General features: G+C 39.3%; 1 protein-coding gene across 4 annotated transcripts in view; it reads left to right on the top strand.

Moving 5' to 3' along the window:
* ankrd6b (ankyrin repeat domain 6b) overlaps positions 1 to 24,761 on the top strand; it is an 87,656-nt gene that overhangs the window by 37,840 nt on the left and 25,055 nt on the right. For 3 of the 4 annotated variants that reach the window (XM_020532047.2, XM_048596954.1, XM_048596953.1), the window contains exons 4-9: positions 8,046 to 8,144; positions 9,706 to 9,804; positions 18,740 to 18,838; positions 18,983 to 19,081; positions 20,874 to 20,972; positions 24,386 to 24,463. In XM_020532047.2, the coding sequence (XP_020387636.2) occupies positions 8,046 to 8,144; positions 9,706 to 9,804; positions 18,740 to 18,838; positions 18,983 to 19,081; positions 20,874 to 20,972; positions 24,386 to 24,463 (573 nt within the window). The remainder of the gene's footprint in view (positions 1 to 8,045; positions 8,145 to 9,705; positions 9,805 to 18,739; positions 18,839 to 18,982; positions 19,082 to 20,873; positions 20,973 to 24,385; positions 24,464 to 24,761) is intronic. The other variant, XM_048596955.1, reaches the window with a different exon arrangement.

Consider the following 24,761-nt stretch of genomic DNA (forward strand, 5'->3'; position numbering starts at 1 on the left):
ATACAGTTAAAATTCAAGTGTTGATTTTTTAAAATGTGGATTGCTTTTTGCTGTGATGGAGAAATGTAACATTCCACAAACACACCAAGCCTGTTTCAGGGACATTGACTTCTGTCGGTGCCCTTCAAAATTTGAGGTTGTTAAGTCCCTATTTTAGGGATTGTGACATGAGCCTGAATTCTGCCTTCAGGGCATTAAATCTCCAAGGTCAGTATTTTAGCTGGTTTGAACAAGGGGTTTTTAATGGTGATACTAACACCATAAGTCTAGGAGTCCACTTCCGTCAATTGCAGCAATGAGGTACCAGAATAGCACATCCTTGGATGAAAAGTAGAATCACTGTTGGGAACATGTGCAGAATAATATGGAAATTTATAATTGAGGATTTTAGAAATTCAGGCACCCAGTTTCAGTGGAATAAGGATTGCAAAGCCTGGTCATTACCACTGCAAAATTTGAGCTAACAAAATTGGCCCAATAATATTTTCTTGATTCTGAAATATATATTTTTATGTAAAGCCCTAATTTTCTTTACATGCAACTGATTGGTGCAGGATAAAGAACTATAGAATTTCACACTACAAAATACAGGATGGATGATGTACTACAAAACATCTGCGTTGTACTTTGGGTTATGAAAACATTGATCAGGCACTATGCCCAGTTGCCCTGAGGTAGGAAGAGTTAGCCACAGAGTGAGAGATTGGAGTCCTGTGACATCCAGATGATATACGGGGATAGGTGCTTTCCCTGAAAGATGTTGGTGAACAATTGGAGTTTTACCATAGTTTGACACTCTTATTTATTGAATTAATTCCACAATCTTCACAGTTTGAGTCCGGAAAGCTGAATTATGCGGTGCCATAACTTCAAATTTACTACAACCTGCAGAGGTGCCACAGCAGTCACTCTCTATGTAAACCCTCAGGTGGAATAAAAAAAACCTCAAGGATTTGCTCATGATAAATAATCACCCTAGTATCACTTTCATACACCTCTGACCCAACATCCATAAGACTATAAGATGTACAATCAAGAGTAGGTCATTTGGCCCATCAAGTCTGCTCCACCACTCAGTGAGACCATGGCTGAACCTGTAAACCTCAACTCCACTTTCCTCCATTATCCCATAAACCTTGATTCACTTTCTAATTAAAAATCGGTCCATTTTCAGCCTGATTGTAATTAACAACCCAGCCTCAAAAGCTTTTTGGTGTAAAGAAATCCCCAGGTTGATTACCCTCTGAGAGAAAAAAAAATTCCTTCACATTTCTGCTTAAATTGGTGACCATTTACTCTGAGATTTTGCCCCCAGTCCAAGACTCTCCCACAAGGGCAAGTAATCACTCCTCAACTACCCAGTCAAGTCCTCTAAGAATCTTGCCTTTGAGTAAGGTCCCCTCTTGAATAGTTTTAGCAAGGCTTCTATATTTATACTGCATTCCCTTTGACATAAAGACCAACATTCCATTTGCCTTGGGTGACAGCAGAATACCTCCAGTGTGTGTGAAAGCGTGACCCCAACATTCCCGTAGCTGGTTATTTTAACACAGTGTCCTGCTCGCATGCCCACTTGTCTGTCCTCGGCATGCTGCAATGCTCCAGTGAATCACAGCGCAAACTGGAGGAACAACAGCTCATGAACAAAAACAGAAGCTGCTGGGAAAGCTCAGCAGGTCTGGCAGCATCTGTGAAGAAAAATCAGAGTTAACATTTCGGACCCTTCACCAGACCCGAAACGTCAACTCTGGTTTTTTTCTTCACAGATGCTGCCAGACCTGCTAAGCTTTTTCAGCAACTTCTGCTTATGTTCCTGATTTACAGCATCTGCAATTCTTTTGATTTTTATTGAACAACATCTCATCTTCAGACTCAGCACTTTACAGCCTTCTGGACTTAATATTGAGTTCAATATTGTAAACCCTTTCTGATTCCTTCCATTTCTTTTAGCTTTACTTGTTACATTCTCTGTCACCACGTCTTTATAGAGGTTTATAAAATCATAAGGAGCATAGGTAAGGTGAATAGCGATGGTCTTTTCCCTAGGATGGGGGAATTCAAAAATATTTTTAAGGTGAGAAGAGAAAGTTTTAATTATGACATGAGGGGCAACTTTCTTAGAGAGAGTTGTTTTGTGTGTGAAGTAAACTGCCAGAGGAAGTGGTGGATGCAAGCACATTTACAACATTTGAAAGACACTTGAATAAGAACATGAATAGGAAAGGTTTGGAGGGATATGGGCCACATGCAGGCAAGTGGGACTAGTTTAGTTTGGAACATGGTCAGCATGGACTAGTTGGACTGTAGGGTCTGTTTCCATGCTGTGTGAGTCTATGACTCTATTTTCATTCCAAGTCTAAATATTGTCCAGGTCTTGCTGCACTTAGATTCTGACTACTTCAGTATTTGAGGACTTGCAAATGTTGCTGAACATTGTGCAATCATTGGTGAACATCCCCCACTTCAGACCTTGCGATGAAGGGAAGGTCATTAGTGAAACCCCTGATGGTGGTTGGGCCTAGGATACTATCCTGAGGAACTCCTGCAGAGATGTCCTAGGGCCTAAATGAACCTAATGGGTCTTTACAAAAATGTTTCATACTTAACATACGCCAGCCTCTGGATTTCTAGTTCATGAACATAATACTGTAATACCATACACACAGTTGCACCTTTACAATGGCATCTACTGTACAAGTAGCATTAAATTTGAGGTAATTAACTGAAGACTAACATTTGACATTCCTGTGTTTCCTTCAGGCTGAGTGAGAGGGATCATCTTTAGCTGCAGAATGACCTCCAGTGGCCTAAATTGGGATTTCTGGTTTTAAACCAATTGGATCCAGTTCTGGCAACCTCACAATCCCTGATAGTAACGCATTCCCTCTGGTAACCAATCCCATAAAACCTTATTGGATCTCTAATCTGATTTTTAATTGGCTGAAAGGCATTCACAGTTCAAAATTTTGGTTGTGATCAAGGTTGCTGTTGCTCTGATGACAAGAAGGTACAAAAGAAGCTGAGAGATCAGGAGATTAGCAATTTATGTTTTGCAAATACATCATCTTCTGATTGATGTAAGGCATCTTGTTGCAATATTATGAATCAAATTGTTCCATTGCTAAACTGTTTCTTTCCTTCGTATTATTAGAAACTGTCACTTCGTAATTAAAATTAAAGGCTACATAAATGTATGTAGCATGTTGTTATTAAGGTGCAGCCCATTCGTAAGTCTTCATGTACCTTATGAAGATTTTTATGGATGAAAGACATTTGACTGACAGGCTTTCTGGCTCATTTCAAGTCTCATTTGAGTGCCTGTAGTTCTACGTTTACCTACTTTAGTTTTATGGCTTAACTGAAACAGTAGATAAGACTGAATGTGAGTTCTACAGAAAGATAACTCTGACACTGCAGCTCCTACTCAGGACTAGTGTATCAGCCAAGGTTATGTGCTCAAGCCCTGGACTAATTCTTCCACTGTACAGCTTTCTGAATTTGACTGAAATACAATTGTACAAACAATCAAGGCAAACTAAAGTTAACAACTCAACTTCAGAACATTAGTCCAGGCCCCTGAATTCCTAGTTTGGGAACATAGTAACATACACACAATACACTTCCAATAAATTTGAGGAAATGAATTGAAGCCTAATATTTGACATTTCTATATTTGAGAAATATTTCCTTCAGACTGATTCAGCGAAATCATATTTAGCTGAAGCGTGACCTCTGCTGGTCTAATTGCGGATTTAATATGATGTCAGAATTACTCCAGGGTTTGAACACACAATCCAGGTTGGGACACCAATACTCAGCACTGCTCAATGAGTAACGTTGCATTGCCAGGGGTGTCATCCTGCAGATCCCACATTTAAACAAACAACATTTATGAAGCATCGCACATACACAGAGAAAAATGGCAGAGAGCCAAGGAGGGAGAAAATAATGCAGAAAGCTTTGTTGAAAAGATGGGATATAAAAAGGACAATCAGATTGTGAAAAGTTGGTATTAAGGATGTCATTATGAAAAGTCAGTGGCTGAGGACTCTGCTGCCAGGGTGAGGTTGTTGAAAAAGGTTGGGGGTGGAATGTAGGGCTGGGAGAGGTGGCTTGGGTTTCATGGCAGGAAAACACTTAAATTTAATATATGATGAAACAAGGGCTATTTTCGATAGGTACAGGGACCATTGAGGGTAAACATTCAAAATTAAGCACAATCTTGGATTTTCAAAGGGTTGATAAGAGGCAGTGATTGGGGTAGGTGCCTGATACTAATTAATGAGCCGTTAAGCTCCATAGGGAGCTGTTAATGTGTCGGCACAGATCAGAATTGAATTTTCAAAAGGTTTCTTCAGTCTTGTGCTGGTTAGCACTCTCAGCTTCATTACAGGGCCAAAGTAATTTTCATTTGGAATCATGCTTTTCACAAATTTCTGGAGTTAACCAGTGTCAGTATGAGCAGTGGTCACACCACTACGTCCACGTTTCTGTTGACTTCTGAGGAGCTGCCTGCTCTAGTCAGCAAGACCCTGGCATTTCCCAACATGATTGCCACTGCCTCGGCAGGCAGATCCCACATCCTGGAGACACTTAGAGGTGCCAAACTTGTCTCCTGGTCATTTTGGCCATTTACATCTAAAAATCACATTGCAGTAGCAATGCAGTTTGGGCGTGGGGGATGAGACCTGGAATTCATCCAGGGGGGTCAGGTTCCCAATGCCACGTTGAAAATCCAACCCAAAGCATCAGTGAAAATCAACAAAGTCAGGAAAGCAGGTCTTAGTGTGCGACAGGGTGCAAGCAGTTGAGTTCTGATGCTGAAATAAGGGATGAATGAAGTATGCTGATATTTAAGTGAATGTCATAGAGCATGGAAACAGACTCTTCGGTCCAACTCATCCTCGCTGATCCGATATTCTAAATTAATCTAGTTCCATTTGCCAGCATTTAGCCCATATCCCTCTAAACCCTTCCCATTAATTAACCCATCCAAAATCTTTCAAATGTTGTAATTGTACCAGCCTCCTACACCTCCTTTGGCAGCTCATTCCATACATGCACCACCTTCTGTGTGAAAATGTTGTCCCTCAGTTGCCATTTAAATCTTTCCCCTCTCATCTTAAATCTATGCCCTCTAGTTTTAAACTCCCATACACTGGGGAAAAGACCTTGGCTCTTCATCCTCTCCATGCCCCCCATGATTATATAAATCTTTATAAGGTCACCCTTCAGCCTCCGATGATCCAGGGAAAATACACCCAGCCTGTTCAGTCTCTCCCTTTAGCTCAAACCCTCCAACCCCGGCAACATCCTTGTAAATCTTTTCTGAACCCTTTCCATTTCACAGCATCTTTCCTATGGCAGAGAGACCAGAATTGACTGCAGTATTCCAAAAGTATCTCATAAAAAAAGGAGGGTGGTTCACTTGATAATAATCCAAGCGCGTTTCAATCAAGGAGGACAATGACTCTTTTAGGCCAGAAATGCAAAAGTTTGTAACATATCTATCAGGTCATCCACTCAAAGAATAAATTACAGTGCAGTGATTGATTGGGATGAGCTTTTGTTTCTGACAAGGCAAACCTATCCACTGGGACTCCATAATTGCTACAAATCTAGAATTTTCATCAATACAACCTGACTTCCAAATTACAGTGTCTTAAGAATAATGCGTAAATATCGGGCCAGAATTATCTATCAAAATAACAGTGAAACTAAGGAGTTTTTTTTTATACTCCTGTTGTGCGACTGGAATCACAAGTAGGCCAGACCAGGTGAGGATAATTTCCTTCCCTAAAGAACATCAGTGAACCAGATGGGTTTTTCCAATATTTGGCAAAAGTTTCATGGTCATCATTAGACTCCTAATTCCAGATATTTATTGAATTCAAATTCCACTGTCTGCCATGGCAGGATTTGAACCTGGGTCCCCAGAACATTACCAGGTCTCTGAATTAACAGTCTAGCAATAACGTCACAAGGCCATCACCTCCCGTAAGAGGGACACCAGTCTCAAGTAAAAGCAGGAATGCAACAAAATACCATTGCTGAAATGTTGCTGACCAGGGAGTTGTTAGATTCATGAAAATGCTTTCTGGTTCATTATTGAATGTCAAGAAGTTCTGCTACTTGCACAGAAGATACAAACTAAACTCGCACAAAAGTTTTAAGTCTTGACCTTTCAAGTGTAAGTACTCTTTTCTTAATGAGATTATGCCTGTCAAACTCTCATTACAAGTTATTGCCTCATCCCTTCATATGTTATTGTTGGAGATTCTAATAATAGCAAATTTACAAACAACTTTTTTTCTTTCTCTCTTGTATTCATCTTTAGGAGTCTAGTTGGGCATTGCATTCACTCAGTTTAATCTTCACTTCTTTCTTGATCCTTGCGCTCTTTATTTCCTAATGAGTTAATCTGATTGGTGTAAGGAGATATGTAGTAGCTTTTCCTGTTAACTCAGAGTTTCACTGCAGTATTGTCGGCTCTCACTTTTTAGCTGAAATATTTATGTACATGAACATGCAAGGACAGGTTTAACAGAATATTATTAGATGCTTTGTTAGAACAAAATATTTCTCTGAAGTACAACCTAATTTTAAGCATTCAGTGTATTACATAACAGCCTTGCCCTAGTGCATCATTAATGAGATAAATAAATGAGTCTACATAATATATTGTATTTTATAATATAATTTACAGTAATTATATAACTGAATTGCAGGGAACATCTTTTTGCAACGCCTTTGTGAAAAATCTGTATTTTTCCGTGCATTTGTGAAATAATACAATTAGCATTACTAGTTTACAAGCCAAGGCTGAATCTTCAGAATACAAACAGCTTTTATGTTTAAACACTTGTATAGTTAAAGACCTGTGAATCTGCCTTCAGAATTGGGGAAGCAGTTTAAACTATATAAAGCTAGGAATTTTGATCATCAATAATGCTCTTTCACAGTACAAGCTCTTAAAAGTAAAGGTAGGTAGCTACCTGAGTGAACATCTATCTCACCGAAGTAATAGATTCCACAGACTTTCTTCGTCACTGCATGAAAAATTTTGGAATGAATCCTCACTCAAAATCACAGGACATTGAATGTTGTTTCATTATGCTTTTAAAAGTAGTCCTGAGTGGAGTCTATTGAGGTAGATCTCATAAAATTTTAATTGTTCTGTGGAAATTTTCTCTCCAAGTCACTTTCTGGATCATATCTCATTTTCTTTGTGAATATTTTGTGAGTAATCTCAGTTTTTGTTACTCCTAGTCATTTGACTTGGATTTGAGATGTTTACTGTAGCTCTCTTGAATCTTGCAACCATTCTACATAAAAACAAAATAGAGCAATCCTTTTACAAGTTCTAGTTCTTGATGATTAGGTTCTTAAATCCAGTCTTAAATTTTAGAATTTAACAATAAACTAATCTAAAAGTATTCTAAATGAGACATTCACACATCTTAATGTTCAATTCTAACTCTGTCTACACAGTAGTCTTTGGCAAGCAGGGAATTAAATAATGATCAGGCTCTTAATGCATTCTGGTTCACATTCATCCCCATTTTAACCACAGATTTTCCAGCAGCATTAGGACAGGACTCATCCCAGGCAGGCAGGGACATCATAAATATTTAATCTTGAGATTTAATGAGTTTAATCAGACCCTGATACAATCTTACCTGTCGATAAAGTAGGTGCATATTTTGTCAGGCCTGCTAGTACAACTTGGCACCAGGCTTTGCCAGAAGAGATGCAGGGTAGTAACATTTTAACTTTCTTTTTAAGGTTTCTTTGAGTGTGGAGGAGCAATTGTGTTACTAGACATTCATATTAGGTAAACAGCACACACGCTTCCAGATGATCACATTGAAGAGAAATTTAGAAAGTGTAGATGGACAATTCTATTTGATCGCCTGTTCAGTAGTCTGGGCACAAAGTGAGATTTATAAAATCTCATAAATGTCGGTTAAGTATATAAGTTCTGATCTGTTCTCTTACTTGCCACAATTGTTTCCTTGTCTTCCTTTCCTGCTTTCCTGTGACAGAGTGATCAAACAGCCTTGCATCGAGCAGCTGTTGTGGGTAATACCGAGGTCATCTCAGCACTCATTCTTGAGGGGTGTGGTCTAGACCGGCAGGACAAGGTGAGAAAAAATCCTCTTACTTCACAAAAGATATGTGAATGGAAGAAATGTTCTCACTGACGTTTCATTTCTCAGATCTGAAATTCAATCCAGCTAGTATGGATAAGCTCAGAGTCTTCCTGACTTTTTCCTTACGTGTGAAATTGTTTGTGGTCAGTAATGTAAAGTGGGTGGTAGTGAATTGATGGTCCATTTTTTGTTTTTCCGAATTTTCCACAATTTTACCAAAACAAATTTCATCCCCTTTGTATCTGAAAGCTTGAAGTTGTTTTATGTGACACAAAATTAGCCCGTGTAACTCTGAATCATATTGAATATAAGTCACACAAACCTCCAGTAATTGAGACTAAATTGAGTTTCCCTCAGGAACAACATGCTGAGAATAGACATTGTGGGAAATAGATGTATCACAATAGAGAGTTCCATTCTGAAATAGATAAGAGGGAGCATCACTTCGTATCTGACCATATTGTACCTGAGCTGGGAGTATATGATGTTAACACAGTGAAGAAAAGTGTTATATAACCACAACATAGATGATACAGATTTCTTTCCAGATAATGTAATATACATAACACACACATTCTAGGCAAAGACCACATTCAGCAAGAGAGAGTTTAACCTACAAATTGCAGCCTTAAGGCATTGTGGGGGTGTCTTCTCCACAGAAGAGGTTGACTCACCATCTTGCCGGACAACAAAGGATTGGCCAATCTTGCCAGTGTTATCCACGTACCACGGATGAACATTTTTTTTGCAGTATGTGACAATGCTGTGGCTTTCAGTGGTGTATTTTGTCCTAGTTTCTTCTAAGACAGAGATTGAACGAGTGGTGCCAAGCAGTCTGTGATAACATAAACAATTTGTGAGACCTTGGTGTTTTATTTTAAAATTGGAACAATAGAAACCGCCTGGATGGGTGTGGCCAGCTCTCATAGACCAGGATTTCTAGTTTTTTTAGCTCTTAGATTCAAATGAAGCTGCTGGAGTCTTGAAGAAGTAGAAGCTACGTTTCCCCTCTCTTGGTTGCAGCAAGAAGCTGGGGTTTCTGTTCCTACTGTGGTCATTGCACGTGAGAAAATCCGATTTCTGAATTTGCCTTTTTGCCAAGTGTGTGTTTATGGGAATTTACTATATTGGAACAGTTAATTAGTAATAGTTACTGTATCTATTATTCTGTTAAGTTTTCCGATCGAGTTAAGCTATTCTAAGTTTTTCTTTCTTTTGTTGTATTTTAATTATAGTGTACGAATAAATTGTGTTTTGCTTAACGTCGAGTAGTTTGACCAGTTGAATTGCATCTGGAACACAGCACCTTATATTTGCCTTTAAAATAATGAAACATTAGGGTCTAGGCTACGTTCTTAAAATATTTTGAGGATGTCTGGCCTGGTCCATAAAAAGTAAAATCTTTTATCTGTATTACTTTATGGATATGAGAATCATTCTGGTTATCATTATGCTTGCCAACAAACTGTAGCTTGTATTTCTGTAATTGTTCAGTGCCTCCTCAGAGAAGCTTTTGCTGAAGCATTTTCTTTAAATCTTATTTGAATTTTAGGATGGTAACACCGCTCTGCATGAAGCCTGCTGGCACGGGTTCAGTCAATCTGTCAAACTCCTGGTCAAGGCAGGAGCAAATGTCCATGCAAAGAATCAGGTTAGAAATAAGGATTGGGCTTTTCTGTTATTTTGACTTGTCTGACTTAAAGGTCGATTGATCAGTGTAATAGGTTGCATAAGATACTTTGGGCAATAGTGTAAAACTGGTGATTGGTCAGCCTTTTGATTTTAATGGAAATGCAAATTGGAAGAGATGTGTGATGGGCGGCAAATCTGAGATTGCCCATTTTACATCATTGCTCAAAGTCAGTATTATACCCTGACATGTTGCAGGAGGTAATTTCATGAACTTTCCATTTTAACAGTGAAATAGAGGATTTACCTTATTAAACTGCAATTCCTCATGGCGCTTGCAGCAAAATTTTCCCTATGTATCCTTGAACAAAATGAAGCTGCAAATTTACAACCTGGTCCCAACATTCATGCCTTCACAATAAGGCTCATTTTCAGAGATGTGTGGTTTTCCAGAAAGGTCTGAGCAAGAAGGAAAATTTCCACACTGTAAGTACATTTTCAAGAAAATGGCTCCTGCGGTGAAAAATTTTAATATTTTATAATAATTGTTACTAAACAGTAATGCCTTTTTAAGGAATGACTTAATTTATGCAAAAAATCATTACATTATCTCGGACATTTTTTGATGCACCATCCAGCTTGTTTGTGAATTATAAAGTGTTGAGTTGCTCAAGTGTCATTCATCCATGTCCCACATACTTGCTGACCTGCACTGGCTCACAGTCTGACAGCACCTCAGTTTTGAAATCCTCATCCTTGCTTTCAAATCCTTACATAGAGTCACTACTGCATATCTCTGTAACTTACTGAAGCTCTGCAAGACTGTGAGGTGGCTGTGTTCCTTCAAATCTGACCTCGAGTACCTTTTTTCTCTCTGTACTACTGCTATATGTGCTTTCAGTTGCTGAGGCCCTCAGCTTTAGAATTTCCATTGGTAAATGTTCAGACTCTACCTGTTCTGTATCCTTTAAAACAATCAGCAAGATATCTCTTTGATAAGCTTTTGGTTATATTTTGGATGTCTCTTTCTACAGCTTTGTTTTTGTTGATAATGATATTTCACTAACTTAGAGTTGCTGTGGAAATAAAGGTTTCCTACTGACAGTAACAAACATGATCAGATAAATTTGTCGTATTGTTTTGAACTCATTGTTGAGCTGATTTGATGCACTAAATTTTGAGGCTGGACTATATCTGCGTGTTTACAAATGCACCCCTCGGACAGACTGCGATCCATCAGAACCCAAGCTGTTTATCACTTCTCTCTCTTATTTATAAAGATCGTTCTCTGCTTATTATCTTCCCTTTGACATCCATGCAGTAAATTGTAAACACAAGCCCAGCTGATTCACCATAAACCCCCTGTATAAAATCAAAATGATAATTTACAAAATATCCTTTAGAAACACATTACATAATAGTTAAAAAACACCATGGAGTGATATAATGCAGTAGGAGGCCATTCAGCCCACTGGTCCTATATGAATTTATGAAAGAGTTCCCCAACTAACATGATAACCTTTCGCGATAAGTAGTACAATATCAAAACTTCTATAGACAGAAAAACAGAATTAATATTTCAAGTCCAGTGACTTTTCATCAAAACCATTGTGGACTTCTGAAGGATCACTGGACTCAAAACATTGACTCTACTTTCTGTCCCCAGATGCTGCCAGACATGCTGAGCTTCTCCAGCAGTTTCTCTTTTGTTTTAGATTTCCAGCATCTGCAGTACTTTGTTTTATAAATAAAATTTCTAATTTGTTTAAAATGTATGTAGAATCTCTAATTGTATTTAAGAATATTTGAAAAGGACTTTTAAGATAGGTCAATTGTGATTTTTCTTGAATAATAAATAATATCAGTCCATGTGACCCAGCAACCCTTGACCTTGAAAGAATGTTAAAAAAGAGGCCATGTGTTTGGCAGATAGAGAGAAAATCTGCAGGAGCTCCTAGGAGTTCTATAGATAGAGAACCAGAAGGTGAAGGCAATCAGTGTCCTGATGTAGATATAATGCGAAAGCAGAGGAAGACAGACTTGTAAGGAAAGGAAGCAAATCACTCTCTGGAAGAGGTCAGCTTTTTTGTTTGGCAGAAAAGGACACAGGAGTTCTTAAAGGTGCTATACAACACTAAAACAGTCCAAAACCCGGAAATGAATGAATTGATCAGATAGGCCAAAGAGTTTGGGTGGTTCGCCAAAAGTAACCAAACTATGAACTGGAGTGTTACTGTTTAGTTGAAATCAAAAAAATCAATGAGCTGAATCAAAAGGAATATCAAGCTTTCCTAGCTGACACCAACACAACATTAACAAAGTTCTTGATGCATCCCGGCGCACAAAGTTGTTTATTTGGAAAATAAACTAAAGGAAAAGAAATCTAGATCAGGGAGAAGAAGCCAAAGTTATGAATGATCCTGAATTTAAACAGGATAAGCTGAATTTATTTGTTGTGAAGGGTGATTGGGTGTTTTATTGTTTGAATAGTTTTCAAATATTTGGTAATTTAAAAACAAAACCTCAAGCTGAGATGTGTAGCATCTACAAGATGCACTGCAGTCACTTGTACCTTTGACAGTACCTTCCAAACCATGATCTTTGTCTTCTGAGAAGGACAAGATCAGAATATTCATAGGAAATGCCTTCACCACCTAGTTCCCCTTCAAGCCACACACCATCCTCAACTGGAACTGCGTCACAGTCCCTACACTGTGGCTTGATCAAGATCTTGGATCTCCCTTCCTATCTACACTGTGGGTGTCTCTACTGCTGAAGGACTGCAGTGGTTCAAGAAGGCAACTCACCACCACCTTCTCCAAGGCAACTAGATTTGGCCAATAAATGCTGACCCAGCCACAGCTCACATCTCATGAATGGAACAAATATGGAAACCACAAGTTAAAAACTGAACAGAATAGTTTAGCCTCTGTTTTAAAATGTGAAAGCCCTGATAATTTAATGTCTGGCTTTGAGAAGAACAAAAATTAACTGCTGAATCCAGGGCAATATGACTGTTCTTACGATCAGATGAGATGGTGTCAAAGAGCTCCCCTCTGCTCCCCCTCATTGGACTGCAGGTTTTTTTTTATTGTTTCAATAGGAAACTTACTAACCTGGTGAATCTTATCTGTTTACACACTGTGATTATAAAGACCAATCAGACAGGTTTTCTTGAGTTTAGAAAGGAATAAACATTATTCAGCTTGAACCAATCTAAGTAAAAGAAGAAAACCTGTTCCATCCTTTTCTCTCTCACACACTCAAAGTTTACACACTCACAAATATACAGATTAGAGTGTGGAAAGATAAACTGGCCAAATTAGGATCCATTAAATTGTATAAAAGTCTGTAGTTTGGTGATTTTGTGGGCTTCAGACTGAATTTGGTGGCCTTATAACTTTCCTTTGGTCCAGATGCTTCCCTGTTGAAGATTCAGTTGACTGAGTTAGTTGTTCTTCTGGGGACAGTAGTGCTTGGTTGAATTCTCTTAAGAAATATTTGTCTGCAGCAGGTGCAGTCAGTTGGAGAGAGGTGGGTTGGAGAGAGAGAGAGGGAGGCAGGAGGACCACACTTTGGGTCTTCTCTGTCAGTGGCTTGTCTCTATTCTCCTGAGAAAATATATGCTTGTGACATACTTAGGATTGTCATGTGACCTTTTGTAATGTACAGTCATCATTCATGAATTCCAGGCATAACTTAATTAGCTCATATCTGGAAATCTCTCTTAGCGATGGTCCCATTGTCCAAGTGATTAGTCTTCATAGTGTGTTTCCAACAATTGACTACCTCAGGTATTTGCCTTAATACCTTGATAATGGGACAGAAGTTGTGGGTTTTTCAGATTCTCCAGGAATTTGTTGTCTTTGGGTGCTGCAGACATGCAGGGCTGGATTTGACATGGCTCCACCTCTGTTTTCACAACAGGACATGTAAACAAGGGCAGCTGCCCTGCCCAATATCTTCTAGTCCATCGCCTTCTGTCCTGCTCCTGAACTAGGCCCCATATATGATTGGGTCTAGGCATACGTTAATATCAGCAACCTACCCATCATAGATATTTTAAATCAACCTATTCAGATTGCTAAAAGATCAATTGGCCCCCATGTAATCTGCCCGTGTGACTATATATTTGGATGTGATTATACAGTTGGCATGGGCAGCAAGTGGGGATGGCCAGCCAAACCTTTGTGTAAAAAAAAAACACAGAAAAGGGCAGAAAGGAAAGGTATGCTGTCTTTGGTGTTCTTTGTGCATTGGGTGCTCCAGAGGGTGGGACATCTTTCCACAGAAGGACCGAATTCCTACTCTGCATCAGTTTATTTACCAACCCACAGTGCATCATTGCTGCAGAGTTCTCTATTTTAAAAGAATCTTTTTGTAAAAGTTCAATTCAGGTTTCTAGCTGATGGATTGAAACCATTATTTGACACAAGAAAATACAAATACAAAAATTCATGTCACAGGGGATTTCTTTCTTAATTCCATTTCAGAGCTGCCTATACCCAGAGGCCAAATGGTGTGGTAGCAATCAGCAGTGTGGTTTCTGACATTGTTAACCCGATGAAATAAATTGTAAAATGTTTACACTCCTCATGAATAATCATCCAGGTCTTAATTGTACAAAGCCAAGTGTGCAGTTTTAAAAATAACATGAAACATGCAAAAACCAAGGTGCTAGTTTACACAGAACACAATCCAAATTAATTTGAAACCACAAGCCAAAGATTGTTTAGTTGGAGCTTAATGCTGTAATTGTACATCTGTGCCAATATGTTTGCAGACGCCCTGTTGAGCGTTTAAAAAATGAGAATGTCTTAAGGCCAGATGAATGCATTAGATTTTATAAATCATAAATTAACAAAGTATGCTTGTAATGAAACTTGATTTTTTAAATATAATTCACTCTTATTGTATTTTGTGCATTGATAGGAAACAATTTGTTAAAATATTTATGATGTTAAGCGTATTCTGTATTTTGAATATTGTTGAACAGAAAACTTTACCACGTAAAGACTTTCTTTTTACTGGGGCACGTGTGATGACCGTTGACCGGCAAGTGATGCAATACTTAAAATTCTTTAAAACATGGAAGCTATAATTTTTTTAAGCATGTCTAAAGGGGACTTTTAAGATTTAGCGTTGATTGCAAAGGAATAAAATGAATTTTCTTTCATAATGAGAAATATTGGTTCATGTGACATGATAACCCTTAACCTGGAAGCAGTACCAACTGGAAGGAAGAAACCATGTAACTAGTAGACTCCTAGGAAAGTTACAAACAGAGGAGGTGGGTGGTAAAGGTGATCAGCATACAGCTAGAGACATAAAGAAAAAGCAGACCAAGAGCTCATGTGAGGAGAAGAAGCAAATCACTCTCAGGAAGAGGTCAGCTGTCAGTTTTTCAGTTTAGCAGAGAAGGATATGGGACCTCTTGGAGGTAATGTGCAAGTGGCTATGAAGGTCTAAAGTCTATAAAGCTGTGAATAGCTCAGAGACATTAAAGAGCTGGACACTTTTTCAGAAGTGGCTAGACTGTGTGATATAATTTGTTTGTCAGTTTAGCTCCAGGAAGTTGCACCATCAGGACTGTTACTACCAAGGAAGAGAGAGTTTACAGAAAAGTGTCTACTTGGTAGTAATTCCACCCATGAAACTTAAAGGTGAAAATAGCATTTCTGACATTCCCTGTGTGAATGAAGAAGAGCATACACTGGAACTGTGTAGCTGTGGGTAGGGTCACATTCGTGCTGTGAGTCATGCAAGTGCTTATGGTTGCATAAGATATATCTTGTTGTATTGACAAAAGCTTTTTATTTGAAGTATCATGTCCCTGTAATGCTCTTGTAATTTAGTTTGGTTCTGATTTGTGCTGAGTCAATGGTTCTTTTCTCATTTGTAGTCAGACAGTAAATTCAGTTATTTTGATTTACAATATCCTCACTGGGATTGTAATACCAGTCCCATTCCCTTGTTCTTTCCCTGTAGCCCTACAAGTTTTTCCCTCGTATGTATTCATCTAATTTCCTTTTGAAAGCAGTCATTTTCCATCATCCTTTCAGGCAATGCATTCCTGTTCATAGATACATAGAAAATAGGAGCAGGAATAGGCTATTTGGTCTTAGAGTCTTCTTCTCCATCCAATATGATCATGGCTGATGATCCAACTAAGTGTCCTGTTCCTGCTTTCTCCCCACACCCTTTGATTCCTTTAGGTCTAAAAACCATATCTATCACCTTCGTGAAAACATTCAATTTTTTGGTCTCGACTGTTTTCTATAGCAGAGAATTTCACAGGCTCACCACTCTTCGGGTGAAGAGATTTCTTCTTGTCTCAGTACTAAATGGCTTAACCTGTATCCACATACTGCGACTCCTGGTTCCCCCATCATTGGGAACATCCTCCCTGCATTTATTCTGGTTAATCCTGTTAGAATTTTATATGTTTCTATGTGATTCCCCTTTCATTCTTCTAAACTCCCATGAATATAGTCCTAACCAGTCCAGTCATACTTCATATGTCCTGCACCCCAGTAATTAGACTGCTAAACCTTCATTATACTCCCACCATAGCCAGTATATCCTTCATAACTATGCGGTCTCACCAAAGCCCTGTACAACTGAAGAAAGACATCCTTCCTCCTTTATTTAAATCATCTTGCTATAAAGGGCAAAACCCATTTGTCTTATTCACTGCCTGCTGCACCTGCATGCTTATTTTCAGTGACCAGTGTACAAAGATATCTTCATCTTGTTGCACATACCACCCCACCTTTCCCTATCTACTGCCATTCAGATAATTACCATTTTGTTTTTGCACCCAAGTGGATAACCTCTCATTTATCCACATTATACTTCATCTGCCATGCATTTGCCCACTTGTTCAATTTGTCCAAATCACACTGACACATCTCTGCATCCTGGTCGCAGTTCACCCTCCCACCCAATTCATAACTCAGAGTAACATTTCCTCTTTTATGTTGTCTTTGATTATTTTTACCGGTCTGGTTACTGACCCTTATACTGGAAACAATTTCTCATTTCTTCCCATCAAAATTCTTTACGATCTTGAACACATCTCACATCTCTACCTAACCTTCTCTGTTCTAAGGAGGAAAGTCCCAGATTTTTTGGGCATTCCACTTAGCTGAAGATCTTCATTCCTGCTATTATTCTAATAGGTCTCCACCCCAAACACTTTAAAGTCTTAACATCCTCTGAAAGTATGGTCCCAGATTCAGAAAGGTTTAATGTAGTTTCCTTCTTTTGAACTCTAAACCTCCAGCATTAAAGCTAAGGATCTTATGACGTCTTTTTACCAGTCTCCTCACCATACCCTGCTATTTCCAAAGTTTTTGTGAACACAGAATACGCAGATCTGTTTGTTCTTTCACCAAAATACACTGTGAGAAACAGCCATTTAAATATCACGTCTTCCAATGTTTCTGTTTTTTCTAACTACTCCTGAGTTGAGGTCAAAGTGTTGGTAAAACAGCTGCTTCCACAAACCTGACTGTGGTGCACGTGCCCCAGATTGTTAACTTTTGATTCCAGGAGGGTAGATGTTAACAGGAGTCAGAGCCGCTCCACCTGGAATTATTATGGAGACTGTCACAGGGGCTGCCTGTTGTGGAGACAGGTTGTGTGAAATGCAAGCCTTTCTGATCCAGGATTTTGACCTACCAACCAAAATAATGAAAAAGCAGCTCTCCATCTCTCACATCCCCCACCTCCCCCCACCTCCTCCCACACATTCTGCACACCAACTCATATGATCTTGTGCCCTCTATCCAACCTCCTATAGTTCCTCATACCGTTGATGTCAAGGTATGCTCCTGTCTCCACCTCCATGGCCCCTTATATGGCCATGCCAAGCTATGCTCCTCACACCCTTCTTGCCAAACACTCCCCATGGCCTTTCACATGCTTTATCAAACTCTTACCCTTTTACCACCCTCTTTGGCACCTCATATCCTCCAATCTAAACTATGATCCTCTACCCAGACCCAATCTTACCATCCTTTTTCTTTACTTGACCCATGTTGAGTTGAGATAAAATGAAGTTTTGACTATCTGTTGATGACTTCAATGTGTTTAAACAAAAATTCAATACATTTACATTCCTGAATAAGCCAATCCCTCATGAAAAAGAATTCATACGCATAGCCCCACATCAAAGACGTTGTAAATCTGACTGTGAGTGATTGTAAAATCAGTCATGCAGTATAAATTGTATATCCTCACATGGCCAGATAGCTCTCACAGCCTTAGACCTTCTGCCGAAAAATCATGCTTTGGACATCCCAGTGGTGAAAGTTGGATCTGTCTTTAGCAGCTGCATTTTAACATGGGCAGCTACCTCCCTTGATCCTGGATGGGAAAAATACAATCCACACCCACTCCACCCCTGGCAAAAACGGTGAGTGCTGCATTCAGGGCAGTACTTTTTGAATCTGGACTTCAGTATCATTTCGGCTAAGATGGAGACCCTCTCCATTCTTGTGAAAATTCAGGTCTCCGCTTCTTTTATTCTGTTTTTGCTCTTCAGGTATTTGTAATCACTCTGTTTTCTGAAATTGACGTTTTAACATTTTGGTATATGTTGTAATGATTTGCAGTAGAAAACAAGAACTTTTTTTAAATTTTACTGATCTAACCACAAACACCTACAGCCAATAAGGTACATGAATTGGTACACATGGTTCTGTCTATCCTATTTCCTAACTGGTGGTGGTGAAATATGCAGGAGCGGTTTGGGATACAGTGCAGCTTCCTCCTGCTGTCTGAAGGGAAGTGTCTGACATCTATTAAGAACTATCTAATAACTGCTTGGCTGAAATTAATACATAGGGAATTAGTATGAAAAGCTCTTGAATTTAAACAGACTGATTATCTTCTTTATGCAGAATTACGTTGTTTAGTAACTTTTCAGTCTTGCTGCTTGTGTCTCCCTAAAGGCAGGTAACTTAGCCCTCCACTTGGCCTGTCAGAATGGCCATTCCCAGAGTTCCCGTGTACTATTGCTAGGAGGGTCCAGACCTGACATTAAGAACAGTGTAAGTGAGGGTCTGCTCTTTTTTTTTTGATATTTTTGATATTGAGAAGATTTTATTTAAAAAGAAAAGGATCTTGCTTGCCTTCAGTGTTTTTATTGGTTTATGTTCAACGTAATTCAGAGTTGAAATGTTTTTGTTTTGCAGATGGGTGACACTTGTTTACACATTGCTACTCGTTACAATCACGTGACTATTATTAGAATCCTTCTGAGTGCTTTCTGTTCTGTTAGTGAGAAGAACCAGGTCAGTAGCATCAAACTCTGTCCCTGCGCTCTTTACTGTACGGGAGAATGTTTAGTCCCATTCAAACTACATTGGCAGCTGATGAGACAGTTCCCTGGCTCCATCCCAATCCGGGATCATTTTCCTGTGATTAGGATGCTGGGGTGGCACAAGGTGGATTTATCAATTGAGGTCCCACAAAGGCCTGTTATTTGAAACAATTTGCCAATCAGCCCCCAGGTGCCTGGAAAATGCAGGTGCCTGGAAGTGGCCTCCCAGCGACAGATCCAGGATGAGCATTCCTGCCAGAACTAAAGGTCTTCCCTGCCAGTCTGGTTTCAGCTGCACCTATAGCCACTCTGGGGAGTTTTCCACCACCTTACCCCCACCCTGTCCCACTCAATCCCATCCTCAATACCGCTGATCCGGCTGCTGAGCCATTCCCATATTTTAAATTCAGAAAGGTTGGAGAGCGGGAGCCTCTGTGCTGAGTTGTGTATACCTTTTAGTTATCCAGCTGCTACTTTTGATCTTTGCTACTAATTGGCCCTTCAATCTAGAGAGCGTGCCTGTAGTCCTTTACCTTGATGGCACACCTATCCTCTGGCCACTAACTGGGTCAATTCAGGGAAAGTCACAAGTGAGTGACCCTCATTTGAGCCTGGCAGTGTTGTCCTGTAACCCGGAGGGAAAATCCAGCCTGTGGAGGTGCATTATTCAAATTTATCTTTTATTGCAAGTGAAAATGTAAACATATTAATAAGTTTTAGCATTACAATGATAAGTTTTGTAAATTAGATCAACAACACATTGCCGATATGGACAAAAAGCAGTACAAATACAAAAAAGACTAAAATAAGCTTAATTGTGATGAATTACTGTTTAAATACACAAGTGAATTTAATATTCTGTGTTGTGTCTAAAAATCTGATGTTTTAAATTGCCAATGCTAATCGTGAATATAGTTTACTTATTTCTGAAGGCAACTGATTTTCATTCCAAATTAATCTCATTTAAAATTGGATGCTGATATCAGTCCAAAGGCGAGATGATAAAAGTCATTATGGGCAAAGTACATCAGCATTCCTATTCCAAATGCTAATTCATAGTCGCATGGATTTTCTGCTGTTAATTTGATCAACTTAAATTCACATATTTTGAATAGTTTAAGCAGTGGTATTAAAATAAAATAAACCAGGTAATCTAAGCCACTGTGTTCTATATAGAAAAGGGGATGTGAAAATATATCACACTTTCAAAAAACTGATAAAAGCCTCCTTCAAAAGTTACAAGATTCCTTTACTTATACATTTTTATTACCCCATATTGAGTATGTCAAGTGCTGAGCAATTTGGCACTCCAAGTAGAATCTAGTGTCTAAAAGAAGTGTATCCTGAATATTTCAGGCATACAGTATGTCTTTTTGCGATCACTAAATTGAATGAACACCTGTGACTTCCAAGAATCCATTCCCCAGGAGTTCCCCTTCCATTTCCAATCATTGGATCATGAGATCACCCATTAGATGCATATTTATGTGGTATATTAAATAACATGTATTTGCACAGGTGTACTACTTGTTGAGTTTCTCTGACCTCCCTTCCAGATCTGCTGTTTACAAAACACTGCAGTAAACTCAATACTGGTTTAAATCCCTTGCTGCTTTACTCCTTAATTGTTAAATCTACACCGACTGCCTGAAAATTGTTTAGAATTCCTTAAACTGGCCCTAAGCTGACCATTAGTTTCTTAGAAGACGACAGAAGACGATATAAAGTTCCATTAATTTTTCTGATCTGATTTCTTCTCACAGGCGGGAGACTCACCACTCCATATTGCTGCTGCTCTCAACCACAAGAAAATAGCAAGACTTTTATTGGAAGCTGGGGCTGATAGCAACATTGTCAATAATGTAAGTAGAATTTATGTTATTGTTAGATTTCTTTCAGTACTCTATGCAGGTTGGCAGTGAGGAAAATAGCGTTGGTTTGCATTTCTGCATGAGTTTAGTTGAGGTTTTGAAATGAAATTGAAATGATGCAAATAAAACAGATGAGTTAAAGCATCAGATTCAAGCTTGAGTTTTTTTTTTACTCAAAACAGTTAGAAATGTCCTCCTGTAGCATTCTGCATGCCACATACAGGAATATCTCTTCTCACCCATCATAACAATGCGACCCAAATCTCCCTCTGTGTTCATTTACTTCTTAGTGATTTCTATCTCCCTTTTACCCATTCCTTCCTACTTGGACCTTTTTCTCTTTGTCCCTTTCTTCTATATTCCTATCTTAGGTTATCACTATTACTCGGCCTGGAGATAGATAGATTTTTAGATCTTAAAGGCATCAAGGGGTATGGGGCGAAAATGGGAATATGGCATTGAGATAGAGGATCCACCATGATCATGTTGAATGTTGGAGCAGGCTTGGAGTGCTGAATGACCTATTCCTGTTCCTAGTTTCTATGTTTTGACGATGTGCCCTGATGTTGCCATTCCAGGCCTGAAACCCTGACTGGATAAGCACTATGTCATCAGTGCCTAACTTTGGATACTCCAAAGGGAAAACACAGGCAACTCTGAGCAACCTCAACTGGCCTATTCTCCTCTTGTCCTCACCTTCCCACATAACAAACCCCACAGCATATTCCCTTCCAGACTGGCTGTTCATCCACGAATAGGCCCTTATCATCCTTACTGTGAATGTTGTGCATTGATATCCTGGCCTTTGACAGGTGGTGACTCAACCTGGCCTACCAAATCATTGTTGGGGCAGCGTGGCCCTTATCATCAAATCACACCACCATTTCCCCACCTACTTCTCTTGTGTTTCACTTCCCTCAAACACCTGGTTCTATTCCACCCTCTCAATAAAATCTTCATGGCCTGGAATCGCACTAGCCTCTCAAAAAATTTTCATCAAAGTATTCTTTGATTTTCTTCAGCCACTGCACCAAGTGACTCCTCATCTTCAGTCTTCACCTGTCCTTAGTAATATGACCAGTCAACATTCACATTGCACACACAGGCATTCAGCATAGTCCTCCATAACGTGGGATATGGAGGACCATGGAATGCCTGCATGTAGACCTTTGACTTACTGGGACCTTATTATGACGTATGCAGTAAAGGTTGTGCTGCGCAAATACAGGAAGGGACTGTAAGTGTCTCTCCAACCCCCATCAGCCCACAAAACCACCTCATCCAAGTAAGGCAGCATTGCATGTTGTCAAGTTCAAGGTGAAAGGAAATCAGATCCACATCCTTCTGCAGCCTATGTAATCTTGGATGTCGTTGTGAATTGTGGCCTGCAGGTGAGACTATAAAACAGTCACCCTTGGCTATTTCTGCTTCACGGAGATGGCTATGATGCATTTATAATGACCAGTGATGTGGTCAAGTTTGTTTAGGCCAGGCTTTCTATCCCACACAGTTGGTCAATGTGTGTATTTGACATGTTAAATTCTATGATTATAGCTATCTTAAAGCCGTACAGTGCAAACACCTGTTGCTCTTTGAAAGGTCCACATTTCTTGCATTAAATCTCATATGCTAAGACAGAAAACAAAACTTACTCTACTCCACCAGCTCTTGGTTATGGTTGTAGTCATTTTCAATTTACCTTGCACATTTGAGATTTATATGAGGATGGAATGCAAGACTCTTCTCGGAGTGAGCTACAGGCTCAGCTTGTTATCTAAGTGACCTACCCACACCGCCAAACATTTATGTTCCTTTCTTCTTTGCACCCCTTGTTGACCTATCAGCTTCCACATGTTCCCACTAACGCTGTCATCTCAGAACAATACCCCTGAGCCTGGCCCTCTGACAGCTTTGTCATGCCAACCACCATGACTCATGAGGCAACCCCCACCCCCCTCGCTGGGGTTGGCGGTGACCGTTGGTGAACTCCCCTGCTCCTGTAGTAATTTGTACTCTGAGCCCTGTTGCCTCCTGAGTTGTCCACATCACAATCATTGCATCCCAGCAATCTGCCTGTAGTCCCCAGAATCGACTTCCCCAAATTGTCTGTTACAGCAGTGGCCCTGATTAAATGTGCCTTTGACTTTCAATAAGCAGACCTCCAGGACTGACCATGGTTCAACCCCTTAACTGACTTCATAAGAAAGCCCTGACTGATGAGTGACCAGATCCTTAAATGATCTCTTTGTAGCTCGCCAAATGATCTACAGCTACTCCTGCATTGGATCTGCATGTTTGACTGGACCCACTCCCCAGACTATAATACAATGAAGCCCCTGACCATTCTCAACAGTCGACTGACCTTGTCCAAGCTCTGGGCTGAGATCGATCAGAGCCCCTGACTGACTACAGTCCTTTGTGACGACTGAGAACTGGTCCTGTTATATTTTGAAATATGGCCATTTGGTCGAAGCACCTTCAAAATGTTTATTTTTAAGCTGTTAGTAAATCTGATAGATGTGACATTGATGTAGGGTGATGTTGTACAGCAACATGTTCACTGCCTTGATTGATGCTGGCAACCGTGATAAGCTGCCTCCTTTTGTCTGCACAGAAAGGCAAGGCAAGACAGAATCTCCTTTTCCTGATCTAGCCATATTTTACCATTCCCCACATTATTTAGGGGCTATGATGATTCCATCTTCTGTCCTTACTGTTCCTTTCTGTTTCAGTCCTTACAGATGCTGCCACACCTGCTGAGCATTTTGGGCACTTTCTGTTTTTATTTCAGATTTCCAGCACCTGCAGTATTTTGATTTTTATCCCTGCTTATCCATCCTTTGACCTTTTGGTGTTAATATTTTCTTTCATTTAGATTAAGTTGCAATTGCCATTATAACCCTGTTTGCACAATCATTTTAGGTTTAACAAATGTCATTTGATTTAATGGTAACTTTTGAGTGAAGCAACTGAAAATTAGCTTTATGGTTCAATTAGTCAATCTGATTTAAGCTATGTTCTAAAAGAATTTGCTTGATCTGAGGAGACTGTTATTGATTTTTGTTTAGTTTACTCCCCTGTGATAGTATGTATTGTACATGACAAAAGTAGGAATCGAGGAATCAGTTAGGTATTAGTTACCTAGCACAGCGTACGTAGTAATTTTCATAATGAATGCTGAAGTTTATTTTGCAACACAAAGGACATCAATTTAGTTAAATTAATTGACTATATTTACTACATTTTGCACCTAGTCTGTCATAAAATATAACATTTCATTAGATTTATAATAATCCACATTGCTTTTCTAATGGAACATATTATTGGAGCAAATAGCACTCAGGTTGAATACTCCAACCTTGATTAGATCCAGAAGCTAATTACTTCCTTGATTCTTTCTGTAGGCAGGGCTGAGCCCTCTGGAAGCAGCCAGAGAGAATAACAGCCCAGAAGTCGCCCTTCTTCTCACGAAGGCGCCACAGGTAAGGTCTTGTGGTAGTGAAAGGATCTGCGATTACTTATGGGTGGCAGTTATCCGAAGTTGAAGAGTGAAGATGAATTAACATTCTGATGTTTTGCTTCATTATTTTTTGCAGCTAGAAAGTATTTATGTAGTACTTTCTTTAATCTGATTTAAGTGAGTAGACTAAATTCTACTTTTAAGTAATTTGTTGCTTGAGAAGCACTTTATCTAATATAAGTATATAAAAGGCATTCGTTCTATGTAACTCAGAGATAGTAGGAACTGCCGATGCTGGAGAATCCGAGATAACAAGGTGT

The sequence above is a fragment of the Rhincodon typus genome, chromosome 5, assembly GCF_021869965.1.
Source record: "Rhincodon typus isolate 14 chromosome 5, sRhiTyp1.1, whole genome shotgun sequence".
Lineage (NCBI taxonomy): Eukaryota > Metazoa > Chordata > Chondrichthyes > Orectolobiformes > Rhincodontidae > Rhincodon > Rhincodon typus.